The sequence below is a fragment of the Marmota monax genome, unplaced genomic scaffold (assembly GCF_021218885.2).
Source record: "Marmota monax isolate L192 unplaced genomic scaffold, Marmota_monax_Labrador192_F-V1.1 WCK01_AAM20220418_F8-fsc00024, whole genome shotgun sequence".
NCBI classification, from domain to species: Eukaryota; Metazoa; Chordata; class Mammalia; order Rodentia; family Sciuridae; genus Marmota; species Marmota monax.
The window spans coordinates 27453421-27470075 of record NW_026695224.1 but is presented as its reverse complement, the minus strand read 5'-3'; the positions used below and the strand labels follow the sequence as shown (position 1 = coordinate 27470075).

Here is a 16655-nt window from a genome sequence, read left to right as displayed (position 1 = left end):
AACTTTTATATAAGTCATCCAAGAATTTAAAAATCATACTGTTGTGCAGACCGAGAAACCCCAAATGCAAATTACATAGTAGCAAGACACAAAAAGGCGAAGCCAAGTGGTGATGCCCCCTCAATGATGGTCCCTGTGGGGAGCTCGGTGGGTTTGTTCTTTGATTGATTTTTGCCACACCATTGTTTGAACACTAATTTTAAGTAAGCTTCCCAGGCAACTAGAGTCTAATGTGATTTATCTTCTGCCAAATATATTTATATAAATGGACAGTTTCTTCTAAAGCCATGGCGCAGTCACCAGTGCTTCAGGTCCTCTTAATAAGCAGTGTGTGGTGTTGGGTGATGCAATCATATGGCGTGATCTTTTTATATATGGATCTGTGTGTCTTTTCCTCGGAACTAGTGGTGCATTTGTCAAAATCGTTTGGGGTTTCAGCTACCCACCAATCCTATATGCCCAACTGTTAACCCAGTTTTTCTCTTAGGGTCTAGAACCAGCTGTATCATGAACACAAAAAGGAGAAAGAAACTGGGCAGGGGGCTTTTATGGATTTTCCTTTTTGGCTAAGAAATAACTGAGCCTAAGAAATCCCCTGGAGGGGGGCTGGGGATGTGGCTCAAGCGGTAGCGCGCTCGCCTGGCATGCGTACGGCCCGGGTTCGATCCTCAGCACCACATACAAACAAAGATGTTGTATCCGCCGAAAACTAAAAAAAATAAATATTAAAAAGTTATATAAAAAAAAAAGAAATCCCCCGGAGGCTCTCACATGTGATTATCAGAAAGTGCTCTTGACCCTTGTGGAGTAACCTCTTGAGGTGGTGGTGGAGATGATGCTGTGTGCTCTAGTCTGCGTCTGTGGACATATAGGGAGAAGCAGAACACTCAACTGGCAAATTGGTTCATTTGAAACCTCCTCCCCATCATTTATTATTCCAGCCAACCAAAGAAAGAGACCTCTTTTTCCTGTATGTGCACGTAAAGCCACACCAAGGTCATGCCTGCCTTCTAGAACCTCCCTGATGACTTCGTGCAGACATGATATCCTGTGAGGGACATGCTCACTGCTAAGACCAGAACAGTCCCTGCAGGTTCTGTAGAGAGGAGGTGGTGTGCGGATGGGACTTGTCCTCCCTTTTTTCTCTACCTTATTATCTCTTGGTATTTTCTTCTGGGATAAAGGATCCTCCCAGGGACTATTCTTCCCCACTAGGAATAAGGGTTTAGATGCCTAGACCTGAGAAGTAGAAGGACAAAGGTTTACTCTGTTACTTTCACACATAACAAACATGCCATAAGCACTGGCTGTATGCGAAGCCCCTGAGAACTGTGGTATGGAGATGAGTAGTGTGTGGCTTCTGCAGTCCGTGAATCGACAGTGGAAGGGAAGAGATGGGTGTGTGAAGAAGTAATTGAGATGCAGTGTGGTGTGCTACGAAATGTGTGTAGGAAGTAAAGTATGATGGGTCTGGGCTTGAAGGTGCAGGTGGCTGGGGCAAGGTGGAGAATTAGCTGGGCTCACTGTGGAAAAGCCCCTATGCCATGCAGAAGTCTGTGTTATTTCTAGAGTCTTTGCAAACCCATCACATTAATCCCATAGAAGAAAGTTGAGTTTAGTAGGAAAAAAATACCATTTCAGAAGTGAATGTTGAAACAAATAATTTCATAATGTTTTATTTATATCTTGTTATAAGACACAAATAATTGTATAAATAGGAAGAAGATTTTGTTGGATATCATCATTCTTTAAATAAGATACTATGGATTATGTGATATTCCTAGAATTTCATATTCCTAGAATTTATTTGCTTAATGGTGTAGATTAAAGGTCTTTAATGTCACACATCAAGCTTTTAGGAGAAACCAGAGGAAGATATTATGAGACTAGAGAAAGTGACAGAATTTCAAAAGTATTAAAAAACATATTTGGTCTTATCTAAAACGATATTTAGAATCTAAGATCAGCTTTAGACATTGCTGCTGTGATTCAAGTGCATAACAGCCTATCTGGAGTATCTATTTTATGCTTTCCCTGAAAATCATACAAGTTCAATTATTCAAAAGTGGTCGCTGGAAAGCATGATTAGTTTCCATTGATGGGCATTCCAACATACACCAAGCCTTAGATAGTTGTAAAAGAACTGGTCTGTCAATCATTAATGTGAGGTTAGATCTCTAAGTAATTGTAAGCTTTAAGAATAATCAAAGTAGTAGTTTGGGGAAGTGCCCACTTGTGATTGTGCTTTGTGTTAATTCCCATGGCAGCACGTATCAGAAAGTCCCCTCTGCTCACACACCCACCTCTGCACTGGGTTGAAGGCTCCTTCATGGAAAGGACCTGCCTCATTCGTTTTTCCAACCCCCATGCCTAGAAGAGGCTCTGACACATAGTTAAGATCCTAATAAATTTGGCTGAATGAATTGCTCAGATATTAAAATGGCATGTATTTCTTCCCCTGCAGAAGAAATATTTTTCCTAGAACCATGTGGTGCTTCCTTATATCTGAGTCACCTTAGCATATGATTCAGAATTAGTACAGATTGCCCTCATTGGTTTTAAAATGGATCTAAGGTATTCACCAGCTGCTTATTCTGTTACAGTAAATGCCTTAGCGGTCACAATACTAAGTCTTCACTGAAAGTAATGTTGATTTTCGCTGAAAGTTGGCTGCCAGGTGAATGGAGCGCGTGCAGCAAGTCGTGTGCGGGGGGCCAGCAGAGCCGGAAGGTGCGGTGCGTGCAGAAGAAGCCCTTCCAGAAAGAGGAGGCGGTGCTGCACTCTCTCTGCCCGGTGAGCACGCCCACCCAGGTCCAAGTCTGCAACAGCCACACCTGCCCTCCAGAATGGAGCCTTGGGCCTTGGTCACAGGTAATGGGGTCAGACTTGGAGTCACGGGTCTTGGTCCCCACTCAAGATGAAGGTGAACATGCAGGTGTCTTTGTCCAGGGGTGCTCAGCTGTTTACATGTTCATGGGAATCAGGCTGGATTAACACCGTGGGGACCTGGGAATCTTCATTTTAGCTATTTTAGCTATTGTTCTTCAGTGATTCCACAGGGACCTGAAGTTTGAGATCCCCTATCCCAGAGCTTAGAATATTCCTTAGTGGTTTAGAAAATCATGTGGGGGCCATTTAGGTATGCCTAAGTGTAGCGAGAAATTGGTACATAGACCTGGCAACTGAGTTCTCCAAAGCAAATGGAAGTATACAAGTGCAAAGAGTGAGCCATAGCAAAAAATATTTAACTCTCACTTTGTGGAAAAGGGAGAGAGTTAAAACAAATTAAAAGGATCTGGGCGTCAAGTTTGCTACTGTCACAAACTCCCAGAGAAAGGCTTAAGTAATAAGTTGAAGGAGACATTGAACTGTCATTCACCACTCAAAATTTCCCTCTCAAGGAGAGGCTCTCCATGGAGGGAAGGCTTGTCCCTAGGACACAGGCTGCTGGCATCTAGTGCACAGAGGCGGATGCCTATGATGCTTTGTGTCTTCCACAAAGACTAAGTGTCAGAGGTCTCCCTCCTTCAGGACCTCTGCCTTACCACCCCTTACAGGTGATGGTTCATCCTCTGCTAATCCATAGATGGCAATCAAACTTTAGAGAAGAGCTCAAAGCTGCAGGGGAATGGTCACTTGCATTGTAAGCCCGGTGGCAGCAGTCCCTTGTGTCATGCAGAGGGCTGATTTCTGAAGTTCAGCAGTACAGTGCCACTTTCCCAGAAGAAGGCAGAGGATGACTTTTTCCCCCATGTTGGGGTATATCTATTAGATTAAGAATCCAGGGGTGGGAAAGAATATCTTTGAGCATGCTTTGGGGTACTTAATGTGAGAACACATTCATTTTTAAATGTAAAAAAGGGTAAATGTATGTAGTATACGATGTTGAGTCTGTTCTCTTTCTTTCCAGTTGGGAATTATAATTTACAAAGGGAGAATTCAGAGGACTGTTTTAGCCAATATGTATGGTAGTCATGGATAATGGAGACTGGTGAATTTCAAATGGCCCTGATGAAAAACATGTTAGTTCATGGAGTTTGCCCCAAATGTCACATGGAAATTATTTCTTTTGTGAAATTTTGATTACTAGAACCAAATGTGTCTCTTCGAGAACTTGCTCATAACTAATATAAAAGAGATCCTTCAGAATGTATCACAACCTGTTCTTGCATGAGCAACAGGTCGCATATTTGGCCATTCTGAAATAGAATTGCAAACATAAAATTAGAATTTTTTTTAAAAAAGAATTAACCATTTAGATATTTTGTGACAGAGCAGTGATACATGCCATGGTTCACCCCCTGGTCTGGCTTCAGACCCACTTGTCCACTGATCTCTTTTCCTTGGCAACTGTGTGATTATCTTAGACGGGATGCTCTACTCTTGGATTCTTAGATACTTCTTTTGTAAAAAAAGAGTGACAGTGATTGGGTCCTAAAGTTGTCAGAAGGTTGTGTGATACAGGCTCTGTTGTTGGGTGCTAAATTACATCATTACATGGAAGGGATTCTCCCTGATGTCATTGTCATCTCCTTTAAAAATGTGAAGAGTGAGAATTCACACTGGTCCTCTGAGCAAGCTGCGAATGCACCCTGCTGATTGTGATTAGTTAAGAAACCCAGGTAAAAAAGAGAGGCTGCTGTGGCATATGGTCCTTCTGAGAGAAAGATAAGATTGTAGGGGCCAAGATGGTGACACATTCCTTGAGGACAAGCCTGGAGCCAGTGACCTTTTAAGTGACTTTGACAAGTTTATAACTATTCCCCTGAAAGCAAGGAGATGCTTTTGAAGAATTCTTTTGAAGGTTGAGAGTAGGAGTGAAAGAGTAATTTGCCCATCTGAAGCTTTGTATTATGCAGATTTACTCAGGTCTTTTATGAGTTCTTAGTAGTCTCCCCCAAAGTTAGGACAATACCCAGAAGGCACAGTTGTCAGGGATAAGAACCTAGTCCCTTGTGCCCCCTTTCTCTGACACCTGACTACTGTTGATGTAGCACACACCTATATTCTGTCTGTCTGTCTGCACACATTTCTGCTGTTACTCTTCTTGTTAGAGTCACAAGTGATCCTCTTTGGTCAAGCACCCAGGTCCACTACACCTTGTAACAGACACATACAATTATCCCAATGGATAGGTGCCCTTTTCTAGTATACTGGGCTGTGTGATGACTGTAACTCATCTTCAGACCTGGGGTCACCAGCAGCCATTAGATATTTGGCAGGTTGAACGCAAAGCTAATCATGGCAAGTTACGTAGTCTTCCCTGGGCCCCTAGGTGGGTTTCACCTGCTGCAAAGGACTTTATTGGGAATTTTGCTCAAACACTTACAAATAATCTTGCAAACACTTCTTCGGTATGAAATTAACTCAAATGAAAAGCATTTACTAAAACAGCATGCCAATAGCACTTTTTCTTCTTCTCAAGTGTTCCAAGACCTGTGGACGAGGAGTGCGGAGACGTGAACTCCTCTGTAAGAGCTCTGATGCAGAGACCCTCCCCGAGAGCCTGTGCGCCAGCATCCCCAGACCCGAGGTGCAGGAGGGCTGTGTGCTAGGACGATGTCCCAAAAACAACCGGCTGCAATGGGTCACATCTTCGTGGAGCGAGGTATGAGCTCGGCTGCACTATTGGGTGAGGAGAGGGTTCAATGCTCAGCTCATCCACCAGCATCCAGTCAGAGGTCTCCTTTTTGTTACACACATACACCAGGTATCTACTAATTGCTGATTCCTCCTCAATGCTTGTTTCAAACATGTATAAAGTGCCCAACATACTTACCAGGCCTGTGCCTGGGTAAGGGATACAAAAGTCCATAAAGCACACATAGGGAAACCGATGTGGTAGGCAGGGTGCTATGAGAAGTCTGTAATTTTCTGAGAAAGTTCAAGGTCAACCAGAGCCAGACTTTAGGAAGAATTCTCATCAGCAGAGACTCTCCAGGGAGTATGAAGGATGAGCAGGAGTCATGCAGAGGTGGGGTTGGGGCAGGTTGTGACAGTATCGCATACTCAGCGGGCCAGGACAGGACCAGGGTGGGGTTATGGTGGGAAACTTCATTGGAGAGGGGTCATAAGGCCTTGGGTAGCAGGTTAGGAACGTGTCCTGCAAGTACTGAGGAACCAAGTGAAATCTTAAATGAACAGTGGAACCCTCAGGGACAGGCACCCAGTAGGCAGACCCAAGGGTGGGGAGGCCCTGTGTGGACACTGCAGGAAGGAAGACGGAAGATGAAAGTGTTTGGGACAGAGAGAAGCCATATCCTTGAGTTCCTAAGGAGACCATTTGGTACCTTCAGGCCCATGTGCTGGTAGGAGAGAGGGAGGAGCTGTCTCCAACTCTGGCTTGGGAAACGCAACTGAACTCATAGATATAGGAAAGAGGAAAAGGATCTAAGCCCAGAGCACACAGTGTAGACAAATGAGGTCTCGGCTTTGAGGGGTCTACAGTCTGGTAGGAAATTTAGAGAGGAAAAAAAATAATAGTGGGACGTTGAGCGAGCTTGGTGAGCCTTTCCTTTCTTCTGTCTAAATGATAAACGGGTCCATACCACGAAGCAGTTATGGCAACACAGTCTCCCTCCTCCCCTTCTGTTTTCTTTAAAAGACATTATGACCTAAAGGCTACGTGCGTGACCCTGGGCTGGCCCTGCTGGCCTCATCCGTACAAGGGAGCTGTACTTGTTGGCTCCATTGTAAAGGGGGGCGTTCAGTTTCACCCATTATCGTATGTGATGTTTACACTGATACCAATTTCATTGATTAACTGGCTTCATGAGGCTCCATACATTATCCCCTAATACTGTTTAAAATACTTTGAAAAACATGGTTTCTCCCAGTTATTTCATGGACATCCATCCTCCCCTCTCTCTCTCCTTCCAGCCATAACACAGCATTAGGTTACATCTCATCCAAGGGAGAGGCAGGGTGATCCCTAAGGGACAAGTATTCAGAAGTGTCTTCCCCCTCCACTGTCTCTTGACTTTTCCTTGGCTCATTCTCCCAGCTGCTCAGAAATACCTGGCGTGAATGCCACCAGTGCTTCTGTCTCATCCTTCTGCTGGGGGACTTTATCTCACATCCACATGGCATCTCTCAGTCCCCATGAACAGTGTGTATGAGTGAGCTCTGCAAAAGTCACTTCAATACTCTGTCTTTTGGTCTCCTCGCCTGTAGCATCCAGAACTCCGCTGATTATCGTTAAGTCCCTCACAGGCATGTGGTTGACACCATAGGGAGGTACATCCATCCGCTCAGCAGATTTGACAGTGGCGCTCTGCCATCTCAGGCCTCCTCTCTCTGCCCCCAGTGTTCTGCAACCTGTGGTTTGGGCGTGAGGAAGAGGGACTTGAAATGCAGCGAGAAGACCTTCCAGGGAAAACTGGTAACTTTCCCAGAACGAAGATGCCGCAACATTAAGAAACCCAACCTGGACTTGGAGGAAACCTGCAACCGAAGGGCTTGTCCAGTGTACAACACGGCAGCTGAATGGTACACGTCGCCGTGGCAACGGGTGGGTGCACACAGATATAGGAGTTTGACATTCAAGTGAGATGCAAAAGATGAGGCAGCTCACCAACAGTTGCTCATTGCACATTAGCAGTTGCCCAAGCATAAAGAAGAAAGGTTTGTGCTACTTATGTGACCCTAATCTGTAAATTTTAGTTTTTATGTTTAGAAAATTGGTATGATAAAAACTGGAAGAGTTGCTTTTTTTGCCAAGTAAGTGAGGCAATGAGTATAAAGCACTTAACATCAGGCCTGTGACACTCTGCTAATTTAGAAATGCTGCTCACAATCACAGCTCCTGTTTTTGAAAAATACCATAACAGCTAGCATTTTCCAAACCATTTGTGTGCAATAAATCTGTATGTGCATTCTCTCAGCTAATCCTTGAGACAACCCTCTTAGCAATCACAGAGACCTGAATTCTCTGTCCTCAGCGGTGAGAGACACCCTTTTTCTGAGGACATTGGGTCACTGGTTTGGGTTTTATGGGCTAGATGGTATGTGATGCTAAGTGGGAGAGAAGAGCATGTCCCCAGGGATGCTTGTGGCAGAGTTGCTTTGTTCTTCACAGCACACATTCAAAACAGCTGCCCACCTTACCACTAAGCACAGGGGCCATGTGTGAGTCCAGACGTTATGTGTGTAAACACGCATACACCCAGGAGGATCTGAAAGTAAAACATGAAGGAGAATGGCATGGTTATTTCTCATGGGCCAGGCAGTATGCTTTCCATATCTCTAGGCTCTTTATCTCTGAGTTTTTAATGATTTACACATTTGAAATGGATTCTAGTATTATTATTGAGATCAAGGGTTAGCCAACAATTGTCAGGGTGCCAAGTCTGTGTCCTTGACCCTGCCATTTGTTTTTGTAAGCTTTTTTATGAGAATATAGCCACATTCATGCCCACACTGACTATTGCTATGTTCATGCAACAGAGAGCATGTAGCCCCTAATACCCACAATTCATACTGTCTCACCAAGTTAGAGGTTTTGCTATTTGAATGTTATGCTAATTCCCAAGCTCATACTTTTTCCACTCCAGCTTAAATTTTCCTCCCAAATGCAAAGTCAGATAGTGATGTTTGTCATCTATCTGCATTAAATTAATAAATTACTGAAATTTTAAAGCAAAACAAAATCTATTTAAAGGGTTACACTTTTCCCTGATAACACTTACTTATTTATGCCTCTTATAAAATAGCTTTATCAACTTTTCATACACCTATCTGGGTAAAAAAAAAGAAACGCTGACCATCATTAAAGTTACTGGCTTGTAGGAAGCACCCAATCCCCCATGCTAACTCAGAATGACCTAGGGCATAATTCCAGTGTCTCTGATTATCACTTCTTTTCTTGTCCTAATTTAGAGTTATCCCCCTCCACTATGGCATCTGCAAAGTTGGTCTGGAATTCTTTAAATACTGCACTCCATTCCCTAGATGTGTCTGGGTTTGTTTCTGCGTTCTTAAGGCTACTTCTGGAATCTCTCTTCTTTATGAGTCACTTAACTGGGAGACGCATGCTCTCGGGCTAGACAGCCTTTGCTTAAGACCCTTCTGATCAGATCAAAGGCACACACACACACACACACACACACACACACACATCGGGATGAACCATCAGCGCCTGAGCCTGGCTCCAGATGATCTCTGCTCCATCGGCAGGCATCTCGGTAATGTCATGACCGTGGAGATTCCTTCTGTTTGACATCACCGACCTCAGAAAGGACAGCATCCAGAAGGGCCCTTCTGACTCCCTTCTCCTTTCCCTTCTCTGCAGTGCACAGTCACCTGCGGGGGAGGGGTGCAGACCCGCTCCGTCCACTGTGTTCAGCAAGGCCACCCTTCCTCCAGTTGTCCGCTCCACCAGAAGCCACCAGTGCTCCGAGCCTGCAACACAAACTTTTGTCCAGCGCCTGAAAAACGAGGTAAAGGGCACCGCACCTGTCAGTTCCACTAGTCTCTGGAGAATTTGTCACAAGCTGACGCTGTTTGGCGGTGCATCTCGTGTGTTCATAGCTCTATGGCCTGTCGCACATTCTAATGCAGACTTGATGACACTCCCCGGAATTCTACAAGCTGCAATGCTGGGGCACTTACAGTCACAGTAATCTGGTTTTCTGGCTCTGGAGGGAGCATTTCATTCTATAAGGCTTTGTAGCCACTCATTCTTACTTCAAAAGTGGGAAACGGCCATGTTGCAAGACCCTTTTTTAAAATTAAATGTTTGTTCAACAAACATGAAAAAGTAACCACCATGTGTCAGAGATTATGCTAATCAGTGGGAATATAAGAGGGAACAAGAATGGCCCTCCAGGGGCTCTCGTTTTAATGGAGGAGACAGATAAATTATAGTCAATTACACCGAGTGCGTGCTGTCCTAGGACTGCACATGAAAAGGTTTTTTAAGTCGGTTCAAGTGAAGTGCAGCGGGTGCTGCTGGGAAATTCAATTACAGGAGAGAACTGTTTTCCTAGTCTAGTTCGTTTTCAAAGTCATCTGACAAACACCAGGAAGTATTTTTTAGCCTAATCAGATTTCCTTGTGCAAGACAATCATTTTCTAGCATAAAACTGCTGGGTTTTCTTTTCATCCAAACACAGCTTTTTTTCCAAGACAGTCCAATCTCTTACCCTGCTTTTTCCAGTTTGTGGTGAGTCAGACTCAGGACTGTTCCTCCCGGGCTCCCCTGTCTGCATCGCTTCCCATCTCTAAGTTGTTCTGGGTGTACTTAGCTCCAGGCTTGGGGCATCAGTTTCTTTCCTCTTCTTTAACGAAAGAAGTTCTTGTTATCTGCGTTCTCTGTTATCTGGGCTGAGGTTTGCAAAGACAAAAGGAAGGTGTTATGTAGCAATTGCTGAAAAACAGATCATCTCTAGTTGATGCTAGAATGTTCTATGGGGAAGAAATGTACATTTTTGAGGAATGGATCATGAACTCCCAGACTCTCTCCTTTCTTTACCATCAGTGATTTCTCATTTTCCCTGGAAGTCAGACCACCATGAAGCAACCTACACATACCGAGGCTTGGTCTAGGGAAAAAAAAATGCACCCCATCAGCATGGCCGAAGGACAGTAGCCAATCATGAGAATACCTCATTGTATGTTACGGCTGCGGGATGCCTTCCCTGGTGTCAAGATTGGGGCTTCACCTTGGATGATTTGCATCGTACTTACTTGAAGGGAGACCACTTGTAGTCTCGTCATTCACAGTGCACTGCACCTGGTGTTTCACATTGGATGTCTGGGCTACAACTAGGGAGAGTAGAGTTGGGAATGGCCAGGTTAATTGGGTATTGCTAATACACTGCTCCTCACGGAACCCCATGTCTTCAGATGGATGGTATTGCATGAGGAAGAACAAGGATTGTAAAAACATAAACACAGATTTCGATCCCTGCTCTGAGACTTACAAGCTACACAGCTTTGAGCAAGTTTTTATTCAACAGGGAAATGATGCTTACCTCGAAAGACCACTGTGAGCGTTAAATAAGGTAGTTCGACTTTCAACACTTGGTTATTTTGTACTTACTAAGAACTATTCTCAGGTCTGATACAAGCAAAACGAACAAAATTCTCACTTTCATGCCAAACTTATTGCGTGCAGATGGAAACAGCAAGCCGACCAGTAGACAGGTGTGATCAGATGATAACACAGCAGGAAGGAAACTCAAGGAGGGTATAAAGAAAGAGTGACTGGGGAGGAGGAGATAGGAAAGCAGTGTAGACATCAGGTCAGACAAGACCACTTTGAGGGGACAGAAGATGCTTGGGTAGGAAGGTCTCGTCCGTCATTTTTAGACTTAAGGTCTTATTATGCCACTCAATTATAGCTTGACCTTTTGGATTGTATGGTATTCCATTGAAGTATTTAATATTCCAAGTTTGGAAGAATTCTTGTAATGATTTGCTCACAAAGCAGGGCCCATTGTCTGTCTGTCTTGTAGGGGTGATCCCAAAATGGCAAAACATTGTAGGAAATGGCTTTCAGGATGTCAAGCTTTTTTGCCCAAATGAGCAGTTGCCCAACAAGCATGTGAATAAGTATCTATAGACATAAATATATATTTTAATTTTCCAAAAGGTGCATAGTGGGTCACATCAGTTTGCCAGATGACATTAGGTCTGAGGCCCCTAGGGTTGACCCTGGGGGATTGAAGAGGTGGGACCTGTTTTCCCAACAGTTTTTGTAATTCCACCAAGGTATGATGTTGAGAGCCACAGCCAAAGGGGCCCCAGCAAACTTCCAGCTGCCAGCAAACTTCCAGCTCTTGAGGCCGATTGGCTGGGTCACGTGGGCGGAGCCAAAAAAGTCCCCCAATGAGCAGCTCCGTGGTCTGAAAGGGCAGGGAAACAGCCCAATGAGCATCACCGCAGAGGAGCCAATCAGCTAGATGTTGCTGGGGCCGAGGAGCCAATCAGCTAGATGTTGCTGGGGCCGCACGTGATTTATATGGTTTAATTTAAATTGGGTAAACAACTGTTGAAGATTGTTTTAATATGTAAACAAAAAAGGTTAACAGATCTGTTTGTTTACTTTCACCTTTCCTTTTCATTATATTTAATAATTCTCTTAAAGATAATGTAAATTGTTAAGAAAATTGTTTTCTTTTAGTGCCTTCTGTAATGTTACATAATTTTTTCTTTAGCCATTATTGCCAGAATTCCTATCTTCATCCCAGTGCTGGTGAAGACAATGTAAATTGTTAAGAAAATTGTTTTCTTTTAGTGCCTTCTGTAATGTTACATAATTTTTTCTTTAGCCATTATTGCCAGAATTCCTATCTTCATCCCAGTGCTAGTGAAGTCAAAGATAAAACCAATCTACAGCTTCTACAATAGCCATCACTGAACTGCTTGCAGAACTTGCCTGGACACATTGTGAGCTCACCTGTATGCATTGTGAACTATCTGTTGGTGCAGCGAATTGTGGTAGTGCTGGAGTATTTTTGCTGATGATGTCACCGGTGGTACAATTTTTCAAAGGAGCCCTCAATTGGCTTAATGTCATGGCATTTTGCATCCTCCTCTACTAGTGATGGTCTAAAATTTTGTGTGGTTCTAAAATTTGGGGGCCAACAGAAGTGAGGCAAAGAACCTCACCCCCCCCCACAGGTGCAAAGGCCTATCCACAAGTATGGCTGTATGCTGGACCGGTAGTCAGTGACGGGTATGATCCAATTGCAGTGGTACCAACCTAAGACAGGAGGCTGACGCCTAGAGGTCAGTTCATCCGATGACGGGTAAGGACCATATGTTGAATTGGACTGCCTAACAGGCACGGTCCCTAAGCCACATGCTTGTTGTTTAAACAGAGAGGGGGAGATGTTGAGAGCCACAGCCAAAGGGGCCCCAGCAAACTTCCAGCTGCCAGCAAACTTCCAGCTGCTGGCTGATGATTGGCTCACAGCGGCCCCAGCAACATCTAGCTGATTGGCTCCTCGGCCCCAGCAACATCTAGCTGATTGGCTCCTCTGCGGTGATGCTCATTGGGCTGTTTCCCTGCCCTTTCAGACCACGGAGCTGCTCATTGGGGGACTTTTTTGGCTCCGCCCACATGACCCAGCCAATCGGCCTCAAGAGCAGGAGGATTGTGGGAGGTGGAGAGAAGCTTGTGTGGGAGAGAGAGGCTTGTGGAAAGCCGGTGGTGGCAGTTGAGGCTCTGAGGGTTTTTCCTGAGAGGCTGTTTTGTTTGGCGTGTGTGGTTCTAAAAATAAAGTTAGTTTCTTTTGACAAGTGGCTCCTGATTGTGCCCAGCCAGACTGCGGCAGTATAGGACGACTGGAAAAGTAATTGAGGGTTAAGGGGACAGACAGAGTCCAACCTAAGTTAAAAGGGGGTAAGGTCTGGACCTTGTCATTAGATATATGTAATCCTCCCTTCTATAAGAGTCTGGAGTTCCTTATAGGCGGAACCTAACGCTTTGGCATCTGACCACAAAAATAATGATGCCATCCATGTAAACATATAGAATTATGTCCAATCGCCTCAGAAGGGTTTGCAGGACTTGTGAAACAATGTTGACAAAAAGCTGGACTGTTGGCCATTCCCTGGGGTAACACCACCCACTCATATCTTTGGTCTGGCCCCTGGGGAGGGAACAGAGAAGGCAAACTTCTCTCAGTCCTGGGGATCAAGGGGAATAGAAAAGAAGCAATCCTTGATATCAATCACAATGAGAGTCAAATCCCGAGGGATGCAGGGGATCCAGGGCAGCCCTCGCAAGGGGATACCAACGGGAATCATCCACTCATTAATCTTTCTTAGGTCCTGTAACATTCTCCATTTCCCTGTGGCCTTTTGTATTCCAAGGGCTCAGGGAGGGCCTAATATGCCCTAGGGACAGTTGTTCTGATATTATCTCTTTTAACTTTTGTAGTTTATCTAGGGGAAGCGGCCACTGTTCCATACACACTGGAGGGCCTAGAAGCCATTGAATGGTGGGGACGGTAGGAACAGTGGCCTCTAGGATTGGGGGTGAGGCCTCACATGGGGTGCAGGAGTGTTCTGCCTCGATGTCTCAAAAAGTGGATCCCCCCGGTAATTGCTAAGGGGACCTGATAGGCCAAACTGTTGTTGGCACCTCTCTTCCTCTAGGATATCATCATAAATCCCTTTGTGATCTGTGGTGATGAACACCTCAGCTTCCCCTAAAATATCCTATCCCAGCAGATTATCTGTCAGGCCAGACACCACCAGAGGGCGTACCTCTCCCTGACTACCATCTACATCCTTCCAAATAAGCCAATCCTTGGTTTCTTCAGACCTTGTCACCCCCCATCCCCCAATAACTGAGGTCCGGGAATCAGCTTCCATTGTGGGGGAACCTCCTCTTTCCTTAATACTGTCCGATCCGCTCCAGTGTCAATCAAGCAGTGGATCTTTTTCCCTGCTATGAAGATATCCGTTTTTGGCCTAATTCCCAGGATTATTGGGACTGTCCAGTGTTCCCTAGGCGGGCCACTAGGCGGGGCGCCTCTTTTGGGTAACGGGGCTGGAGGGTGCCCCGTTATTAGTTTAAAGGCTTCCCCTCAAAATCAAATTTGGACTTATAATCCCTCTGCTAATGGAATCCCTTTCTACGGGGCAAGGCGTCTTAGGCGGGGTTTGCCCCTTAGCCGGGCCTGAGGGACGTCCCTGCGGGGCACCAGGTCTTATTGGGCCTGTAGGGCACTCTCTCTTGAAGTGGCCCTGTTGACCACACCCACAACAAACCCCTTTCCCGGCGCCACTGGAAGAGGTGAGGGCGGTAGTAAGGGCCTCAGCAAGTGAAGCCATTTGGGCCTACAAGGCTGCGACCAACGACTGTGATTGGTGGGCCTGAGTACCGACATCCTTAGTGGCCACTATCCACCTCCTATAGATCTGTCCTTCATCCCCGCACAGGCTGGTTTGTGGTCTGTGGTTATCCCCTCCCAGACCAGCATCTTGACAAACTGGTCCCGAAGGGGCCCTGGGGGAATTTCCTTTGTAGGCTCTTTTCCACCTTCTCAATGAAGGTGGCAAGATCCTCGGTAGCCCTCTGAGTAATTCCTGCTACCGGGGGCTCTGAGGGGCCTTCCTCCAACTTCTTCCATGCCACCAGTCGTAAAGCCCGTACCTGCTCCTGGTAGGGGGCAGGGATAGCAGCCTGCTGAAGGCCTGTGGAAAATTGATCATTGGACCCCAACAGTATCCCATAAGTTACAGGAACCAGGGGATTAACAGCCTGATTCCTCTCAGCATGAGCATGGCACTCCTCATTAAAAAAGCACACCATTTCAGGTACAGGGGACCAGGAAGCACGGCCTTGGTTAAGTTTTTCCAGTCTTGGATGGTGCACTGTTGGTGGGCCAGACACTGGAGGATGGTTTCGGCCCAGGGAGAATTAGGTTCATCCTCAGAGATGGCCTTTTTTGAGTTCTTTCAAATCTTGGGCCTCCCAAGCAACTGGACATAACATAGTCTTGAAAACTCAGGAAGGACCCCAGATATGGTTCCCGTGTGGGGCGCTAAGGAACCTAACTTGCAGGCTACTACCTGCTCCCTGGTCCGGGGGCCAGTCTATTGCCCCCAGGGTTAGCATTTACCAGGAAAGCCATACACAATGGGGATAAGTCATCGCTGGTCTTACGAGATGGTGGCTTAACCAGCTTTTCTGGGTTTGCACAAGATGGCGGAGAATTTCTGTGAGGAGAGGGGTGACAATATGGCAGAGGCTGCTCCCCATCCCGACTGTCTACCATGTGTTCCGGGACAGGAGCACTTGGTGCGGAACTCAGAGGAACAGGCTAAGCATCAAAAGGGTCTAGGAGGCCATTGTCAGAGTGAGGCTTTAAGCCTTTCTACTCCTGGGCAGCAAGAGGACTCCCTTGCCGTGACCCAAGTCACTCCTCAACAAGGGTTTCCCAAGCTGGGTCACCCTTTGAGGTAGGAGGAGTAGGTGTCTTAAAAGGGTCTTTGCCGCCCCTAGATGTTCCTTCTGAGGGGCCAGGGGAGAAACAGGCTTTGAGGGCAGATAGGATTGGGTAGACCCCCAGAGGGGGGTCCTCTCCCAGGTTAATCTCCCTCTTCCTCACCAATTGTTCTGTGCGGTCCCAGGTGACCCAATCAAAAAGATTGGCAGCCACCAACCAGGGCGCAGCGCGTGTCAAGGTTTCCCAGACCTTTTCGGCCTGGGCATCCGAGAGCTCTAAACCTCGGCTTTTAAGCATGAATCTCAATGCTTTAAGAGCTGGAGCATCATGCTCAGTGTGAGGTTGCCCCATCTCTTCAGGGAGACCCTTACCTCAGAACTCGCTTGGCTTGGCTCGTGAATACTTTCACTTTTGGTGAACCGACTTCTTCGTGTCCCTGTTCAGGCGCCAGATGTCAGGGGTTTTAGTCCTCATTCCCTCTCGACCTGCAGGAGAGAGAGGGAGAGCGCGCCCCGGATGAGCCAAGAAAGGAGAGGGCCGACTGACCGCCCACACCCAGCCCTCCCTCGCCGGAGGACAATCAGACGCATCAGGGAGACCATTCAAGGCAGGAGCCCATTTATCGAGGAAGTACACACAGCTAATATAGAGTACAGAAGCCAACCGGAACAAAGGGCGGTTGGGCGGGAAGGGCTCACGCGTGCCCATTCCATGGGCTGTAAGGGAAAGCATGAACTGTCCACGAGGGCA

At 46.1% G+C, this 16655-nt stretch overlaps 1 protein-coding gene across 2 annotated transcripts in view; it reads left to right on the top strand.

The window, feature by feature from the left end:
* The window catches only part of Adamts18 (ADAM metallopeptidase with thrombospondin type 1 motif 18), a 142376-nt gene that overhangs the window by 115657 nt on the left and 10064 nt on the right, over window positions 1-16655 (top strand). For both annotated transcript variants that reach the window (XM_046434986.2, XM_058575883.1), the window contains exons 17-20: window positions 2667-2871; window positions 5426-5608; window positions 7307-7510; window positions 9290-9437. In XM_046434986.2, the coding sequence (XP_046290942.1) occupies window positions 2667-2871; window positions 5426-5608; window positions 7307-7510; window positions 9290-9437 (740 nt within the window). The remainder of the gene's footprint in view (window positions 1-2666; window positions 2872-5425; window positions 5609-7306; window positions 7511-9289; window positions 9438-16655) is intronic.